At 43.0% G+C, this 19,340-nt stretch overlaps 1 protein-coding gene across 1 annotated transcript; it reads right to left on the bottom strand.

Moving 5' to 3' along the window:
* Positions 1 to 4,566: 4,566 nt before the first annotated feature.
* Positions 4,567 to 17,977, bottom strand: npc1 (Niemann-Pick disease, type C1). Its single transcript, XM_028978336.1, has 25 exons — positions 17,815 to 17,977; positions 14,752 to 14,877; positions 14,480 to 14,586; positions 13,892 to 14,052; positions 13,620 to 13,787; positions 13,161 to 13,410; positions 12,996 to 13,075; positions 12,314 to 12,687; positions 11,830 to 12,056; positions 11,251 to 11,351; positions 11,016 to 11,118; positions 10,694 to 10,883; positions 10,430 to 10,612; positions 9,941 to 10,055; positions 9,420 to 9,547; positions 9,152 to 9,286; positions 8,950 to 9,039; positions 8,614 to 8,804; positions 8,379 to 8,494; positions 7,887 to 8,016; positions 7,554 to 7,754; positions 6,750 to 6,981; positions 6,328 to 6,441; positions 6,068 to 6,230; positions 4,567 to 5,932 (listed from the first exon to the last, which is right to left on the bottom strand). Exons 1-25 carry the CDS (start codon positions 17,872 to 17,874, stop codon positions 5,850 to 5,852), a joined length of 3,828 nt encoding a protein of 1,275 aa, XP_028834169.1. The 5' UTR covers positions 17,875 to 17,977; the 3' UTR covers positions 4,567 to 5,849.
* Between the last annotated feature and the right edge of the window lie 1,363 nt (positions 17,978 to 19,340).

The following is a 19,340-nucleotide window of genomic DNA, read 5'->3' as shown; positions in this document are numbered from 1 at the left end:
CACAACACTTACACACTTATGTTATGCAACATTCACTTATTTAGATGTTTATGTATGTTAATACTTGCCTATTTATTTATACATACACATATTGATATCACTAGTAGTGTGTCTTGTATGTCCTAGTTTCTTCAAAATAGCCGCCTTTTGCTCTGATTACTGCTTTACACACTCTTGGCATTCTCTCGATGAGCTTCAAGAGGTCGTCTCCTGAAATGGTTTTCCAACAGTCTTGAAGGAGTTCCCAGAGGTGTTTAGCACTTGTTGGCCCCTTTGCCTTCACTCTGCGGTCCAGCTCACCCCAAACCATCTGGATTGGGTTCAGGTCTGTGACTGTGGAGGCCAGGTCTCCACTTTTTGTTAAGTACATAACTCCACATGTGTTCATTTTATAGTTTTGAGGCCTTCAGTGAGAATCTACCAATGTAAATGGTCATGAAAATAAAGAAAACACATTGAATGAAAAGGTGTCCAAACCTTTGGCCTGTACTGCACATCTTGTCTGTATATGTATATGTCTTTTTTTTTTTTGAGAGTGTACTCTTGCCATCTCTTGGTACTTTTGCCAATATAGTTTGAATATAAAAGTATTGTCATGAAATTCCCAGCATTTCAATATAAAATGAATTACATTTAAATGCAATTAAATAACAACCATAACAGTCTTGTTGAACTGGTTAATAAGGTCCCACTTGGTGTGCGCAGGACAACGGTACCATGATGCAATCCTGGAGATAGTTTCGCGGGCGAGGGCGGGAGGCCTGGCTCCGTTCCAGTGTAAACAGGGCCCGTGGTCATGCTGCGCTCACGCAGCCATCAAAACAAACACGAGGGGCTGACCCAGGACACGGGCTGAGCCCTCCCCATTCAGCGGCTAATTCCTCGCTTCAGCAGGGCCTTTCCTGGCCCTGGTGCACACGGTGGTGACCCTCATTGTGGCCTGGTATGTGAACATCACCAGGGCAAGCTGCTTTTTTTGAAAACGGCAGAATTTGGCTGAGGTGGCACTTCGTGCCCTTTTCCCATTTTTTTTTTTTTGTGGTTGTTTTCTCACCTTGCTTCAGCCGCTCAGTCAGCCATTATTTGCAGCTTGTAAACAAGGAAGTGCTCCATGTTTGCTTTCAATGGGCTTAATTGAGCGTGTTGTGTGGCCTGTCATTCCTGGGGATGAATGGTCGGCACTATCTCTCCCGGCGCGAAGCGTCCTGACCCATGGCCCCTGGGGCTCGGATCCCCCGGGCCCGAGTTTGAGACGCTGATCGAGTGTCTCTGCTCCTCTGCGTGACCACTGTCCCTGTCAAATGAGCTTGGTATCGGAGAGCCAGTGACGCAAACTGGGGACACTGATGCCCATGCGCTTGTTTATTAATGGTCATGTGAAAATTGATTGGCCTGGGCGGGAAATCACTGAACAATTAAACGTTCTTTAATGATCTACCATCTGCAGATCATTGGATCACAGGGTGGTTGTAGCCTAGTGGATAACACACTTCTATGTCCCTGTATCTACTAATTGTACGTTGCTCTGGATAAGGCTGTCTGATGAATGCCGTAAACGTAAAAGTAAAACACACTTTTTGAAATACTCCTTTTGTTGGACTTACCTAACTTTAAATTATTTGTTAAACTGCATATTGAATGCCAAGATGCATTAGCAAAGGCGTTTAAAGAATTTGCATCATTTGCAATCCATGGCCCGGTATCACACTCTGATCCAAAATCAGATCACATGCTAGGCCAGAGCTGGCTGCAGCAGCGCTGAAACTGCAGAAGAAAGGCTTTTGGTTTATTTAAAGCCGCTGCACTGGGTCTGTGGGGCGATGGCATGTGCTGCAACGCAGGTGCATTTTACATAACCAGATTACCGCCAGTTGCCCCCTGCAGAGCGTTGATCTAGACTTCTAATGTTTCCCAAGGGTTCATCACCATTCTGCTTGTCTTTAGGAGGTCCTTACATAAGCCTTTCCAGCATTTTGTGCACTTGAGCAGATCAGACTTGCTGTGAACTGGACTTTTTTTTTTTTTTTTTGTAAAATTAGGATTTTTGGGTTGGGATTCATGAATTTCAGTTCTTTTCACAACTGAAGCCTAAGAACTGAACACATTTGTCAAGGCTAAAGGAGGGGAGAGAAAACCTACCCACACCGAGCAACCTTGACACCAAAACATTCCACTGCTTTTCAGGCGGCAAACATACCACTTCCATTCAGCTACACATTACCCTGATTGTTCCTGACCACAAGCCCTCAAATGTAAGCTGAGCCAACTCTTCACTCACTTTCACTGGGACAGAGACGCCATTAGGGATAAGTAATGTAGGTCTGCCACTGGAGGATGAAGGACGTTACCTGATCATTTTGGGACAGATTTGGAGGAACAAAAGGAACCCTACCTTTACCCCCCGCCTCTCAGCCAAAGACAAGCATGAATTAATATTTCATTCGCCGCCAACCACCACAGGCGGCCAGAGAGAAACGCATCAATAAATGATGAGGTGTCAGCTAGTATGAAAACAATTCGCCAAAGCCGGCCAAGTCGGGTCACATCAGCGAGGAGACACTCAAATCAGAGATTTTGCACACCACTTACTGTTATTTGGTGTTAAGAAGCACATGCCGAGGGACTTTTTCACCCGAAATCTTCTGCCTTGCACAATAATACATTGTGAAACCAGTGCATGAATATTAAAACATATAATTGCTCTTGTAAATTATGTAAATTAGATTGCATTTTGCATACACCATGGCTATGTCATTTTAAAGTGGGATTGTGCTGTATCACCTAAAAGGATTATAAAAGTCAAAGGTCAGCATTTTGAAAACGAGATGTTGGCAGATAGTATTTTTTGCAGGAAAGCCCTACACATCACATTGACCAGAAGATTTCAATGGGCTTGTTGTCCTCAAACACTGAAGTAGGTCAAAGTGGGGGAAAACATCATAGTTCTGCTGACACTGAATGATTTAAATCAATGCCACGTTCATATTCACATTCGCTCATCACATCATATATAATACTGCAATCTAATCTAATAGTCCAGTTAGCACACTCTAGATTCTGCTATACACAGTCAGTCTATAATTGATGCTCATTCTAATATTGCATTTCTGTGTCCAGCAGTGAAAGGGGAATCCTCGTAAGTAAATCATGAAACCGATCTGTTGGCGCTACTGCTGCTGTTCACTCATCAAGGCAAAAGCGCCATCTACTGCCCTGCAAACCACATCACTCTGTAGTTTACAACAGGGGACAGATGCACAAGCTACCCTAACTTACTCAGTCTAATTAAATTAATTAATAATTTGCAATGAAATCATATATATTTTACTATGATCTTGTCACATTAACTAATATTATCATGAACTAATATTACCTAGATGGATAACTATTAGTGTTGGGATAGGCTGCACACTGATCAGGAACAAGCAGTTATGGAAAGTGAGCCTTATTCCAAAATGGATTAAATGATTGGACCTGATTTGGAGGCACACACCTTCTATAAACTGTCAACTGTGGGACCGTATATGTCAGAGCACAAACCAAGCTTGAAGTCAAAGGAATTGTCTGTGGAGCTCTGAGACAGGATTGTCGCGAGGTACATATCTTAGGAAGGTTTCAGAAAAATCTCTGCTACTTTGAATATCCCAATGAACACAGTGACCTCCATCATCCGTAAGTGGGGAAAAAGTTCAAAACCACCAGGACTCATCCTAAAGCTGGCCGGCCACTTACACTGAGTGATTGAGGGAGAAGGGCATTAGTCAGGGAGGTGACCAAGGTCCTGAGGTCTCTGTAGACAGGTAGAGTGTTCAGACAAAAGCCACTCTTTAGTAAAAGGCACATGGCAGACTGCCTGGAGTTTGCCAAAAGTCACCTGGAGGACTCTCAGAACATGAGAAACAAAATTCTCTGGTCTGATGAGACAAAGATTGAACTGTTTTGTGTGAATGCCAAGCATCACATTTGGACAAAACAGGCGGCGCTCATCACCAGGCCAATACCATTTCTACAGTGAAGCATGGTTGAACTTTGTTGACTGTTCATCTTTCAGAAGGGACACGACCCTAAGCACACAGCAAAGATATCAAAGGAGCGGGTTCAGAACATCTCTGTCAATGTCCTTGAGTGGGCCAGCCAGAGTGCAGACTCGAATCTTATAATGGCTGTGCACTGACGCTTTCCATCTAACCTGATGGAGCTTGAGAGGTGCTGCAAAGAGGAATGAGTGAAACTGGCCAAGAATAGGGGTGCAAAGTTTGTAGTCTGTAATTGCTGCCAAATTAACAAAATATTGAGCAAAGCCTGTGAATGTTGTAATATATGTAATTTCACTCTATTTAAAAAAAAATAAAAAAATTGGCAAAACCTCAAGTAAACTTTTTTTTTATATTGACATTATGGGGTGTTGAGTGAGGGGAGGGGGGGCAGGGTTTAATCTATTTTAAAATAAGGCTGTAACATGTGGAAGAAAGTAATGCAATGTGAATACTTTCCAGATGCACTGTAATCCAATCTGACTGGTGATAAATTGTGTAAGCGGTTTAAAAAGCCAAAAGGACAGACCGACCAGTTTTACAAATTAGTACAAGTTTATTTCCAAAAACAGTCATAGAAATCTAGAATGTCATTACCCACTTGGGGATGCAAACAATGGCAAAGCAGTGCTTCACATACAAGTTGCAACATTAAAACCATTAGTTAAAAACTAAAGCTTTCCAACCCCTGGTTTTCCACACCATATCACATGACAGCAGTGTTCTCGGTGCTCAGCACTGACATCAGCCCTGTGTGGACACTAGTAACTGTGCAAATGGCCAAAACTGTAACAGGAAGTGAACATTTTGAGTGCCATGTGATAAGTATTGAGTAGTGCCTACGTTTAGGTGCTGAGAACAGCACCATGTGTTTTGGTCTTGCAGTTTCATGTAGAGCTTGGAAAAGTGCCACACAGCTACTGCGTTTCCAGTCATGCCACCCTGAGGTTAAAGTACCGCTTGCTGCTGCATTATGGAAGCTATTTCGCTGGTTAGTGACTGGGAAGAGGCCACCTGAGTAGTGGCGCAGTTCAGGCTCTCCTTCCAAGATTTCCCAACAGGTTCACTCAAATAGTTGATCTCCAACAGAGCAAATAGGTTAGGCGTTAAAGAATAAACCCTAAATAACAATCCAAATATATATATTGCATAATACCAAAATAGTGACTATGAACAAAAGTGAAAAGGTGAAGAAAACTTCAGGCCAGAGGGTGGGGGGAGATACAGGATACATACAAAAATCAGTCATCTACATGAGAAAACAGCTGGGTTCTTTGATAAGACATCAATGCAGCCCTGAGATAATGAATGACCTTCAAGTCTCAGGAGGTGCCATCTAAACTTTATTAGGCCAACATTTCTCAAGGGGACCCTCGCCCTGTGGTTTATGTAATTTGATGCAAAAACAAAACAGGCTTTCAGACATATCTTCCATCAAGTCTGATTTTAAGGTTTTTGAAGTCTAGCTACCAAACAACACAGCCTGTACAGAGACATTTATTAAATACATATTCCCTCATTTAAATAAAAACAAATGGAAAATAAATGATGGGCAGAACACTGTTTGGAATGATATGATTAGCAATTCTTTTGTGCGGCCAAATGGAGTATCCTCACTACGTCCTCATGCCATTTTATTGTTCCACACTGTCATCCAGTAAAATGTCAGAATTCCAGTTATACGCCTGCTTGCTCCACTTCTGGCCGCTTTGTTGAGTAACAGTTATTATGCATGTGTGTATTGCACTGATCCCATTATCAAAAGCAGATACTGGCATCATGCTATTTAGTACACGTTAGTGTCCACCTCTTGAGTTAGAAGTTGAGCAGATGCTCCCTCTCAGTCCCCACAAATCGACTATGAGCGGCCTGCACTTTTGCCTTATTTACAGAAGGACCTGCCAGAGGAAAAGGAATGGATATTAATAAGAATAAGGAGAGTTAATGGCATTATTTAAAAAAAAAAAAGTACTTCAAAACATTACTAAAAAGAATTATACATCTGTGGTTGGAGTGAGGGAAGCAGATCTTACCCACATAACTGAGCAGCACTGGGAGGAAGATGAGGCCATGTGTGGCCCCTAGCAAAACTATGGCTAGGTACATTCGGAAGTAGAAGATCTGGAATATCTGGGACTTTGACAGAGCCAGGATAAGGATACCACCAAATTTAGTGAGCGTGATTCCACTAAAGACCTACATGGAGATGACAAATAAATACAATAAAATTTTGTAAATGGGGGACGAAAAAAAGATGCAGCATGTCATAGTGGTTAAGCGCACACACACTCACAGAGCTGCCCATGTGGGCCAGAGCTTCCTCAGCCCGCTCCACTCGTGTGGTCTTTGTGCTGATTGAGAATGCACGAACGATGTGACTACAGAACTCCACAGAGATGCCACAACTCTGAAAAGACATACAAGCAAATTCATGCATGCATAGTGTAGGGGGGGTCAGTGATAACTAAATGACTACTTTATCAGATGCCCTCATCCAGATCAACTTACAAATCTGTTGTTACAGGGACATTCCCCCTGGAGACACTCAGGGTTAAATGTCTTGCTCAGGGACACAATGGTAGTAACTGGGGTTTAAACCTGTGACTCGGTGGTCTTCCGGTTCATAGGCAAGTGTCTCACCCACTTGGCTACTACAATTATCATTGACTGTAAAACAGATCTGTAAATCTAGTATTTAAGGTTTAACAGACTCACCATGACCAGGTTCACCAGAGAAACAGCATTCAGGCTGATGCCCCATAACCACATGACCCCAAACATGTTGACCAGGATCATAGCAATGGTTAGGCTGACCAGCACAGCAGACCACACTTCAAAGCCAAGTAGTACAGTGCTAACTAAGAAGATGGCACCCAGGGAGACACTCAAGTTGAAGGCAGTGTCGAACACTATGGTGAGGTACTGTTCGTAGAATACATAGAAGACACTGTAAGAAAGAAAAAAATTATGCAAACATTACAGAAGCTAGAATTTATTTTCTATATACCCTTTTGACCAAATCACAGGATTTAGTCTTTTGTTATATATTACCAAATAGTAATAATAAACTGCATACAAATTATGTCTGTGTAAAGGCCAGTGGAGTAAATGGTACATTGTACCCTGCACTGTGCATTGTTATACGTTTGAATGGCTGTTTAAGGCATGTTGCTAAACTCCACATCAACCTAACATAGCAGAGAACTGTATTACAGTTCACTGTGGTAAAGGCTGTGCAGTGTTTGTCTCATCTGCACATTGCGAGGAGGGTGAGGGCAGAACAAGTGTATAAATGTTTATTGGTGTAGGTTCTTGCAGGGGTGTGAGACAGCGTTTATGACTTATGGAACAATTTCAGACTGCGGTGTTTGCATGCAATAAATTTCACAGCATGACAAAACCACCCAGTTCCCCACACCCTAGAACAAGACTCAGCTCTTTAAATGACTTGTTTCTGAAAAGTCCAGTTTTCTTTTTAACTATAAAAGGAATCCTATGAAAAAGCCCCTCAGGGTATACCTGTAAGGAAAAACTCTGTAGCTCGTCCCCTGCAGGCCCATGGTGTCTGTGATGTTGTCTGCCAGATTACGTGCCTTCTTCATAGCATCAATAAAGTCTGCAGAGGTCTTGAGGATTGTGTGATAAGTCATGAAGTAAGTGGCACCCACATTTGTGTCGTTTCCAATCAGGTCTACTCCTGCACTGTAGCTTGCATGGCCACTAGGGGGGGTGACATGGAACCAAAAACATTTTGCTCAATGTTTGCAACCAAAACTGGATGTTGAGAGCCCATTTACTTTAACAAAAAAAAAAAAAAAAAAAAATCACATCATATATAAGTTTAAATCCTACCCTTTGCCACATTTGGGGTTGGGGTTGTCAGACAGAAACATGGGCAGGAATCTCATGAAGTCTTGACCCGTTGGCCTCTGTTTTCCGCTTTGAGTCATTGGCCGGCAGTTGACACAGGTCGTGTTCTCCACTGCAACAAGAGGACAAGGTCTGTATCAGAACAAGTGCAGGGTCCCCTCTCGGCCAGTGACCGACTTCCATATTGGACCCCAGGGGGACAGTTCTGATAAAGTGCTATTCTCACTAATCCTTTATTATGAAACAGCACCCGGTACAAAACTGGGTTCATTGACACAGGTCAAGTTTATAAACGGTGGTGTTCCAAAATTGTAGTCACAAGGCCATTTCTACCAGGATTTCACATGGCTGGCAATATCCTACTTTGGTGTGAATGAATGTGTGGGCAGAATTTTTCAGAATACCCTCTGTGACCCTAGTGAGGGTCTGGTTGTCCCATTTCCCTGCATGTAGACTCAGTGGCTAATGGTTTACCTGAGGCATTGCAGAATGCCCCAGTTCCATTGTAATATCTGCAGCAGCCTGACTGAGGTTTGATCCAGTCAAAGTAATCATCCAGCCAGGAGGATGGAGTGAAGCCAATCTTAGTGCTGGAGAAACAGACCCAAAAAAAAAAAAAAGCATACAATAAATCATGCCAGAACAAATGATATAATATTCAGCTGTACATAATTACACTGATATAGTTCAGTTGCAATGCAGAACTCACTAAGAACTGATGAGAGAAGCTGTGTAAACCTGCAGCACCAAGGAGTTGTTGTTACACCCAACACCTCCACACACACTGTTCTGGCCTTCCATAGTGAGGTAGTCATGGCCTTCCTCCACCACAAAATAGACTGGTGGGCCAGTGTGCAAGAACTCACTCATGTTTCCAAAGTAGTCCAGAACATACGAATCCTGTGGCAAAACACATTTCACACACCCATTTCAGTTTAAAAACATTCTGCAGTATGTAAGTGAAGGGTTTAATTTAATTGTTAATGCTTGTACTGAAATAAAATTCACACAAAATAGGTAAGAGAACATGTGAGTGAGGACTCACATCTGGCATGGAGAGTGTTTGGTCCAGTCCAACCTCCACTTTATTAATCACAGCAATGCTGAAGGAGAGAACTCCCACAAACACAGCGACCTGGGAATCACAGGTGAGAGCAATGAATCCTCATATATGTAAACAAGATCAACCATTTTGCTTTGGGAAGTCCCCTGTAGTTTGATTATTAGGGGTAAATAAGAGCACATACCACCAGAGGGCGCACCCACTCCTTCAGAATGAAGGGAGCATAGACCTTCTTGAAGAAACGGAAGAGGAAGCCATCAGATTTCTCCTCCTGGCCCTCTGACAACTTCACACAGCAAAGTATGTCCAAACGGTTACTCTGACCAACACAAAGCATTAAAGGGGTAGTTATGATGGCATAAGAATAGTTGATATCAGCATTTAAGGAAAATAAATAAAAATGTAAAAAGATGAGAAGTCCTCAAATCTACACTGCCCTTTCAATCGCTCACCTCCTGTCTCTTAATGTCCAAACCCAGCAGACTGATGAAGCAGCTTATTTGCAGGATAAAGTCAATAAAGACAGCCAGACCAGCAAACAGGGAGAAGGTCCGTACCGCAGGCATACTGGAGAGGCCACCTACAGAAAAGCCAGAATGAAGAAGTTTACCGCACGCAGCACAAACAATAATGCTAATATGCCTACTAATCCAATTGTTATGATAAGATGCAAACCACACATTCAGTGGTGCATAGAGAATTCAGTGGTGCATAGAGAATTTTTATTCAATTCAGAGAATTGAATAAACAACCTGTTCTTACTTTCAAAGGTAATCATATCAGACATCACAATTAATCAGTCGAAGCAAGAGTGGGTTTACCAAAATTTTAGGGATATGAAAATTTGGTTTAGGTTTCAAAGTCACCATATGACAAGACTTGAGTGTTTTATTTCTACTTTTCACTTTCTGTGAAGCTTATAGTTCCCTCTTGATAAGTGATGTTGGTGCAGTCAGATAGAGAAGCTACCCACCCAGGAAAAAGGCCACAGTCTCAGAGAAAGAGGACAGAAACATGCTGGGGGCCACGTCTCCAAGGATGCGGCCTATCTGCTGGTGTAGCTCTTCTTGTGGCATTCGCTCATCTCTCTGTGGGCAGAGCAGCAAGATGTCAACTGGCTTCATCAATCAAATCAGCTGGAGATTTTTCTGCCACATACTGTTCAGTCTAGTCCCTAAATTGAGTGTTATTTGTTCCATTTAATAATTTTCTCCCTACTGAATTGTCAAATGTGACATACAAATGGTACATATTTTTAAAATGTATATTGAAGGAATTTGATGGGACCAAACATTTGGATATGTATGACGATTACTCTGTCAACAAATGTATCAATTTTATTTACGGATGCAGACGTGATGACTGCACTTTTTTGTGAATATTACATAGGTGTTGATTTAACAACAGGAAGACCCAGGGATGCCCTAAAATGTAGGAAGAGTTCCAACACAAAGCTGAATACCTGGTAGGTTTGTACAATAATGAAGATGTTATCGACCCCAACAGCCAGCACTAGGAAGGGGATGACCTCAATGACAATGAGAGTGAGTGGGATGCCAATGTAGCTGAACACCCCAAGGGAACAGATGACAGAGCTCAGTACAATCAGGATGCCTGCGATGCCCAGTGAGATCTTAGAGTCCACCTGTCAAGCAGAACAATCAATCAGGGTTTACAATTCTGTCAAATTAATTGAAGGAGCTGTAAAATAGTTAAGATGACCCACCAGTACACGGCGGCAACTCTGGATGTGACCCAGTGCCAGTGAGATGTAAACAAACATGATTATATAGCTGACAAGAATGGTGGAAATGTCACTTTCACTCTCCCGGTTGATCTCATCCTCAATGCTACGCTCCGAGCTGAAGGCGATGGTGAGGTTGGGGTTACTGTAGTTCTTCACAAAGTCGATAAACCTTCAAGCAGACATAGAGGATGGGAGTGCTACATGACTTTTGCTATGCAGTGTTTATGTTGTACTGCGGACATTTTTTGGTGAGAATGGACAATTTTATATAGCAAAGTATAGACAAAGAATGGCTGCTCACTCTTTCTCCCAGGCCAGTGCTTTTCCAAGCTTCTTGGTGTCATTGTGGTAGTTGTTCACAGGGAAGGTGATGACCAGAGCTGTGGCATTGTTGTAGTTTGTAGCTGTGGTTGGGGGCAAAACAAAAGGGCTTACGTAAAAAGAAAAGCAACACAAAACCAAAAAAGGCAAATCATAATTAAAAATAAATAAATAAAATAATCACACACACACACACACAGACACGTGTAAATTACCATCATAGCCTCCAAGAATCAGCCAGGGGAAGACCGGCCCTCCAAATGTTCCCATGCAGGGGTCATGCAGGGGTGTTGTGTCATTTAGAGAGGCTGGGGCACTGAACACAGACATAAAAAAAAAGCAGTTAATTCAAAGCAATTAAGTTATTAAATAGAAATCAGACACTGCATCAGATAATTCACATTGATATTCAATACAGCTGCAGATACATGTTGGTAGCAGGAAAGTTGTGAAATGTATATATATTTGAGGTCTTAATTTGTAAATCACTTCACTGCTGAGTTTAGAGAGAAAAGGGAACTTTTAATGTGTTTTGGAAAGTTTATTGTTAAATGTGTTTGTTTTCATGAGAGTCTTGTTTAATTAGGTGCAATCAGTCCGATAAAAGTTGTACAAATTCCACTTTATGGCAGTTGCACTGCCCTCATGGTGCCATAATATCTGATCACATTCAGTAATGATTGTTGGAAGCGCTACTGGTACACAAAGACAATGACAGTCATAATCAGGTTTGGGTGTGTGGTGAGTTTTATCTAACTGCTGCTAAGTGACATCTGTGATGACTGGTTATTTACCTAACACAGTACAGGAAGTGACTGTGGTAGTCTGCGGTGGTCCAGAATCCATCCGTCGTTGTGTGGTCCAGCACATCGTGGCTGTTCTGGTAGTAGTTAAGGACGCTCAGAATGGTGCAGTTACTGTTGTATGGTGCCAAAGGAGTCAGGCAGATGTCCTTCAGAGTGACTCTCTCACCTTGATAAGTGGCCTCCAGATTCTCAATATCTGTCTGAAAATCCAGCACCTGCAACACAAGGAATTACTCAATACACATTTGGGTTCAGGAGCTGGAGCCCATCCTGTGTCATCGGCACAAGACAGGAAACCATCCTGGATGGGGGCACCAGTCCATGCAAACACAGGCCCTTGAGCAGATCACCCACAAATAGATTTTTCAGCCAAATATAAAAATGATTAGACTGAAACTAAATGCATTTTAAATATCTGTTAGTCTCTTCTTTTCAGGAAGCTAGTTATGCTGTCTCAAACACCAACTCCTACCTGGTGCAAGACATCCTTGCGGAGGGGAGCTCCAAAAGGCACATCGTCACCTATTGGGTATGGGGAGTAGGGTGGGTCAGGGACCAGTGGGGTGGTGATTATGAGCTGCTCGGTGCGGAAGAATGGTCCAAAGTGAGTGTCGAAATACTCCTTCTCCTGCCGAGCCTGGCTGCTAGGGGAGGACCAGAGCTCTACAGGATCAGTGGTGACGTGCATGTATATCAGGCCAGATGAGCAGGCAGCCACCAGGACTATGCTGGCCAGGATTACCACCAGTGGCCTTCGCACGCAGAACGAGCCCCAGGAAGTAAAGAGTATCCTGAGCGCATTTTCGAAGCGCTCACCAAACCTCTCACAGCAGGAGGCATCCATACCTGCTCAATAGTGGGAAATAAAAGTGTGTTAGTTGTTGGGTGTGAGAAAAGAGCATAATAAAAATAATAAAAATGGTAGGTCTGGGACTGTTCAGAACAAGTGCCATTTCAGATGTGTTGAGACCTGTATATGTAGAGCTATAGTAACAGGGAGTTAAATGTCACCAATTTTGACAAATTAAATGTAATACTTCACATGCCTCATTTGGAATAGTTTATGAAATGGGAAGTGTTTGAAGGGCATTTAATTGTTCATTAAATAATAATAATTAAAAAAAAAATTTTAAATTAAAAAAATAAACACATACCCAAGTTGCTGGGGTCTTTATTGACTGAGTGGTTGTTGCTGTCCAGAATGGGACCATACTCAGACATAACAGTCCTTCTCCTTTCCATAAACAAAAACATCATTTGTACCCCAGGACCAAAAGACAGAATTTAATTATTTTCAGCGATATGCAGCAAATTCTGACCTGTAGCACCAGGCTCCAACCACACCCCCAACAAAGGAAAGGAGGAAGACGACATAGGTAATCCACATGACAACGCTCATGCCGTCCATTCCCAATATGGTCCAGGGTGGAGGCTGGGGTGGTGGCACCGGCTTGGGGCCGCATGACTGGCTACAGTCCTGACAGGAGCAAGGACCTGAGCCATCCTCCAGGATGTCAGTGCAGCCATACGTTGTGTTGGTCATGGGTGAAAAGCCAGCCTCAGGGACATCTGGGCAAATTCACAGAGTCAAGGTGGACACTTTTAGGAGACAACTTATTAGAATAAAAATGCAAAGCATTATCTAATACATTTCAATTTCCCTATTGACAAAAAAGGCTATTTAACCATTTCATGATGGCTGAACAGTTTCAGTTTTTGTAGTCTAAGGGTGCATGTTAAGGTCAAGGAAAAGATTTTAAACATTGAAAAATATGTACCTGTGAAAATGGGTTTTATAGCAAAGGGTGTTTGTCCATTATTGGTATCAAACATGTACTCAATCCAGTTGGTAGGGGTGCAGTGGCTGGCATCCTGCCCACACAGTAGCGAGAGGGCTCTCACATTACTGGAGGGGGCTTGCACATCACGACAGGCATTGTACATAGCTGTAAACAGACAAAAATCTCAAGCTGAGAAACACTCACATGGGTCATAACGTCACAAGACCATGTGCTACACATCTGTTTTACATGCGTCTTGAAGATTTTACCATTAGCAAATGTCTGGCCAATGTAGTAGGAGACCTTCACCACATTGTGCTGGTCTGGGGGGTAGGGGCTGAAGTCTGTACCATTAAGGAACAGGCTTTGTCTGGGGCTGCAGGTGAGCTCGCAGAACAGGTTCATTAGGTTGAAGAAACATGCCGGGCACCTAAAAAGTGTCAGAGTGTGGTTTCAGGTTTGTGTATGCAGAAAAATCACTCACTCTGATAATAGGGCAGCAAACTTTGGACTTTGTGTGACTGTGAATTGCGTATTCTATTGAGTTGGCATACATTTTCATTCTAGGAGATCATGCTAAATAGTGACCAAAGACAGAATTATTGTAAGTAAAGAATTGAAGAACGTAGTGTACTGTAAAACATTAAGAATAAGTGGGTATGGCATAAATATCATTTTAATACTTTAATACCAGAGCAGTAATACCAAATTGTGGGAAAATAGAGCCAGGTCCTTAAGAGATTTGGCAACCCTGGTCTTTTCTCCAATAGGAATACTGTCATTTTATCCTTAATCTTGCATTTTACATAGACAAGAGACACAAGAGTCTTACAACGCAACCCTCTACAGCCCTGTACCTTGAGAGGAACTGAAGAGGAAGCTCTAGGCTCGCCTTAAGCGTTTTAAGCTGCTGGACGTCACAGCACAGACTCCGGTTTCCATAGTCAAAGCCTGGGCACAATTCCTAAACAGGAAAACCGGTTACCCTGAGGTGACCTAACAACTCAAGGAGATCTTCATGTCTAGTTTATTTAAGTTATTTATAATAAATGTATTAAATGTAAAGGAACAAAAAAAAAAAAAAAAAAAAAATCAATGATGAAATTTGGATCTCATTACGAGGCCTTACCGTCAGCAGCTCATGTCCCTCCTCTGGCAGGGGAAGAGCCGGGCCGGTGTAGTTGCAGTTGTACTTTTTCCCTGGCACCTGTGATTCACCACACTCGCCATACCAGATACAGTGCTGAGCACGAGCCTGTGAGACACCAAAAACAACTTAAGGTTATCAGGTTAATCTTGGCTTGAAAAGTGAGACGTGACAACAGAAGAAACAAATCTGACCAGGAATGTGTTTTTAATTTCAGACCGATAAATGAGTTTCAATGGACGACATTTATCAAGAAGAACATGAAAATCACCATGCAAACTGGTGGGTTTGGGGGTGATTGTGAAACCGCATCAGTGCACCCGTGTCCTGCTGAAAAGAACCTGCACGTTAACATGTATGAGTGTGTGCTGCTGGCCTGAGCTGAACTGGTTGAATTGTGAATCGAGAGTGATGAGGCTCCAGAACCACATGGCACAATGCAGAGCCAGGAGGTAAGGTGTCAAAAATAACATGAATGCTCAGTTCTGCAAGTCAAATGCGGTCTTGCACTTCCTCATTTCACCCTGCCTGAGAAACAGAAGGGGATCGCTGAGAGCCACCATTCCTTTGGATTCCTGGTATGGAGCAGCTGCCTCTTACATTTACGGCATTTGGCAGATGCCCTGATCCAGAGCGACTTACAATGTGCTTTCAAGTTATAATCGATGAAGTGATCAGTTCTGGTTCACTAGGACCCCAACTATGAATACAATCTTTTTATTCACTCTTGTAGATTCTGTACACAAGTTCGACAATAAGAAGGTTACAAGTTAATTAAATATTCTCTAAAGAGGAAGGTCTTGAGCTGTCGTTTGAAAATACTCAGTGACTGAGCTGTTCTGACTTCGAGGGGAAGTTCATTCCAACACCGAGGGGTCAAGACGGAGAAGAGTCTAGATGAGTGTCTTCCTTTTACCTTCAGAGATGGAGGGACCAGGCGAGCAGTACTGGAGGCTCGGAGTATACGAGGTGCAGTGCGAGGTGTAATAAGGGCTGTGAGGTAGGATGGTGCTGCTCCATGTTTGGCTTTGTAGGCCAGCATCAGCATTTTGAACCTGATGCGTGCAGCTACTGGGAGCCATTGGAGGGAACGTAGCAGAGGGGTGGTGTGGGAGAATTTGGGAAGGTTGAAGATCAGTCGTGCTGCTGCATTTTGTATTAGTTGTAGAGGTGGGATGGTACATAGTGGTAGACCAGCTAGAAGGGAGTTACAGTAGTCCAGTCGTGAGATTACTAAGGACTGAACCACTATCTGGGTGGCCTGGGTTGACAAATAAGGGCGGATTCGTCTGATATTGTAGAGAAGGAATCTACATGAGTGGGAAAGATTGCTGATGTGAGTCGAGAAGGCGAGTTGGTTATCTATTGTTACTCCAAGGTTGGTGGCCTCTTGGTGATGGAGGTGGCGTTGTGAGCAAACCAGGTGTTTATTTCAGTCATAAAAGCATTTTGCAGACTGAACAAATCAGTACTGAGTGTCACATGAACAAAGTCTACTTATAGCATCATAGACACCACAATCCACTTAAATTTCCACAAAAAGGCGAAAGCCCTGGAGTGCAACAACCTTTCAGAAATCTTTCAGAACGACCGTCAATGTGAGACATCTGTCATCAGACTGTAGTCACGATCAACAGCAATGAATCATGTAAACAGATGAGACCAGGAGTCTTTCATTAAAATATACTTGTTTCAGGAAACTATGGTTTAACAAAAATAAGTCTTTCAAATGCATAGAAACCGTACAGGCACTTTAAATGAATATAAAATCCCTTTACCACATTCTGCCAAGGAAATAAACAACGCACTCACGCAACTCATCTTGTGACCAGTAATTTGCAAAACTCATCAAAACTCGCTCAAGAGGGTTTGCACAGTGTTGGTGCAAAATCCCACAGCCAAGAAACATCTCCATGCACACAAATCACCCAGACAAAGTTTAACAAAAATAAAACTGTTTTGGAACTGGACATCAAGAAAGTCTCTTCCTCAAGTCCTGTGATGCAACCGCTGACATGTGATGCATATTCACTAGCTGACCAGGACTGCACACTGCAGAAGGAATTCTGCATTATTCACAGGCATGCAGCACCATACGACCCAGGACAGAGGTAGTACGCACAGTACGTACCTCTGCCAAGACTCGAATCAGACTGGGGCTTCCCACTTTGGTGTTTGTAATTTTGCTCTTGCAGAAGTATGGAAAGCTACTAGGAAATGAAACCTCTTTCTAGCACATGGTGTCACCTGCTCAACTGAGGTACTCTTTCAAACCTATTCATCCTGACATTTTAAATCGTTGTATTGGACGTCAGAATATGGGCCAGTCTGTGCCATAGTGGTAATTGAACACACAGATGTCGACTGCAAATAACCACATTGACTTTTCTTTCTTTCTTTCGCTTAAGCAATAAAAATATAAAAAAAATTGTTCCCACTGCGCTTAATGGAACAAACAGCTAACGGTGCTGAAAGAATGAACGTACGAGTCAAGATGGCTGGACAAGCTAAATCGACAGACTAAACCAGTGTGGATCAGTGCAACGCGCTTCCCGGGCGACTGAAGGCGACTGTCGCAGTGTCGCGCCTCGTTTTCCCTGCCACGTTCAGCATTATATTACGACTGGAGATCAACGCTTCTGGGTCTCGGACAGGAAGAGAGCAGCGTCGTGGGTCACGTGACCAGCGAAGATACTACAGGAATACTCCTTTTTGCACTCCCGTTTTGCACGGACCAAACAGCAAAAAAAAGCCTTTAGGAACAGAAAACGTACATTAAAAAGGACGCAACCATGTATGTAAAATAATAGTAAAAACCAGCTCGCATATCCCATCAGCGACCAGAACGCTGGGACCAACCTGGCTACAGGTGTTAGCACCTGAACAGACCGATTAGCAGACGAACACTCCGGGATTACGTGGGGTGAACATGCCGACATTCGTTTCACGCTTTCGCCCACAATAAACTAAAGTTAGCAGCCCAAGCTAAAGCAAAACCAAAGTCTCCGCGGCGTCGCAACAGCGAGCGAGCGAGGCCGAACTTACCGCCTCACGGGTCACAGAGAGCAGGACTACGGCGGCGGCGAGAAGCCAGCGGAGCCCCATTCCTCCGCCTTCAGAGCACCTCCTCGCCGGAATAAAAGCAGCGGCGAGTTGACGGCGCTGCCCGTTTCCTGTTTGAGTCCGACGTCAGGCTCTTTATGAAAGAAGGAACAGTGACGGGGGGGACGGACGGTGACAATGAGACTCGCTGCTGCCCCCGTGCGTTCCGGCGGGGAGAAACAACAGCGCTGGAAAGAATATCCTGGTCCCTGCAGTGTACTTTGACTCTGTTAGATTATTAGAAGTTCCTTCATAATATGGAATCGAGTTTTGATGGGTCACCACGTTGTTCTTGTGTGGGGAGGCATTTATAGTAACATGTATCAAGTGGTTTTGCAAATTGTGTTAAAAATGGGGCAATGTGATTATCACAAACAAGCCCATACCTTGTATGCAGAGAGGTTATTAAAAATATTGTACATTTTATGCATGCATATCAATGATGGTTACAGAATAAAAATAGGACTGGCATGAATTCAGTAACCTAAAAATAAAACTTGCCCCATCCTGAAAGAGTAGGAGGTATGTAGGCAGACTGTGTGGAATGTGCTTTCTGCATAAGCATTATTTCACCGGATGGCCAAACTGAGTCATGATCATAACAGGATCTGACTATCATTGTCATGACCATTACAACACATGAGCAACAAGCAATCCTATAAATAACCAATTTGCCTCATTGGCGGTGTGGTGTTCTTCATTCTGGTTCTATATATTTAGATGACAGTACTTACCATCAACAATTCATCCATCATGCATTTTCCAATGAGACGTGTGCGGGGTTTGACGAACAAAGCTATGTTAAGTAATACTTGGACCTACATCACTCACTCTGCTAATCACCAGAGTCCATCCTAGAACAATGAGCACAGGGCGAGGACGCACCCAGGGTGGGGCACCAACCCAACACAGAAGAGTCTTATAATAATTGGGAACGTTTCAAACGCAACAGTTTCTCCATATTGCTTCTCTTCAGCTTTTAACCATTCCGTTTTAGCTGCCTGTTGTTTGGAGCAATAAAGTGATACAGCCACTCCACGTTGGCTTTGTAAAACACTTAACCAGATCCAGATTAATTGAAAGTGTTTTGATTTCTGGAATCATTTAAAACTTTTCACATAATCTAAAGATTGAGTTTGTGAATGTGAATGACTGAAGTTTTTTGAATACAGAGGAGGTTGTGACAGGTCTATGAACACCAAACCTATTTCTCATTTGGAGATTCCAGGTACATGATGGCTGGCATTCCATGAGTAAGTGACATGTCAGTTTAACAGCCTGTCACAGACAAAGCTCCTCCTTGATTTAATGCATGGATTGGGAAATGCCCTGAAGAAAATCTGCAGGAAAGAGCTTGTTCCTCCAACATACCACAATCTCTTGGCAGCTCTGGTGTGTCAGCAGAATAAAAAAAAAATGAAGCAGAGGTCAAAATCCTCTCCCGAACCACAACAAGGCCTACTTGGTAG

The sequence above is a fragment of the Denticeps clupeoides genome, chromosome 4 (genome assembly GCF_900700375.1).
Source record: "Denticeps clupeoides chromosome 4, fDenClu1.1, whole genome shotgun sequence".
NCBI lineage: Eukaryota > Metazoa > Chordata > Actinopteri > Clupeiformes > Denticipitidae > Denticeps > Denticeps clupeoides.
The sequence above is the reverse complement of the archived record's forward strand: the minus strand, read 5'-3'. Positions and strand labels throughout refer to the sequence as shown.

Coding starts and splice junctions, on each gene's coding strand:
- npc1 (XM_028978336.1), bottom strand. CDS start 17,874: ATGGGGCTCCGCTGGCTTCTCGCCGCCGCCGTAGTCCTGCTCTCTGTG. Junction 13,788..13,891: donor TGGCCAGACATTTGCTAATG/GTAAAATCTTCA, acceptor GTCTGTTTACAG/CTATGTACAATGCCTGTCGT. Junction 10,056..10,429: donor TTATTGTACAAACCTACCAG/GTATTCAGCTTT, acceptor CTCTGCCCACAG/AGAGATGAGCGAATGCCACA.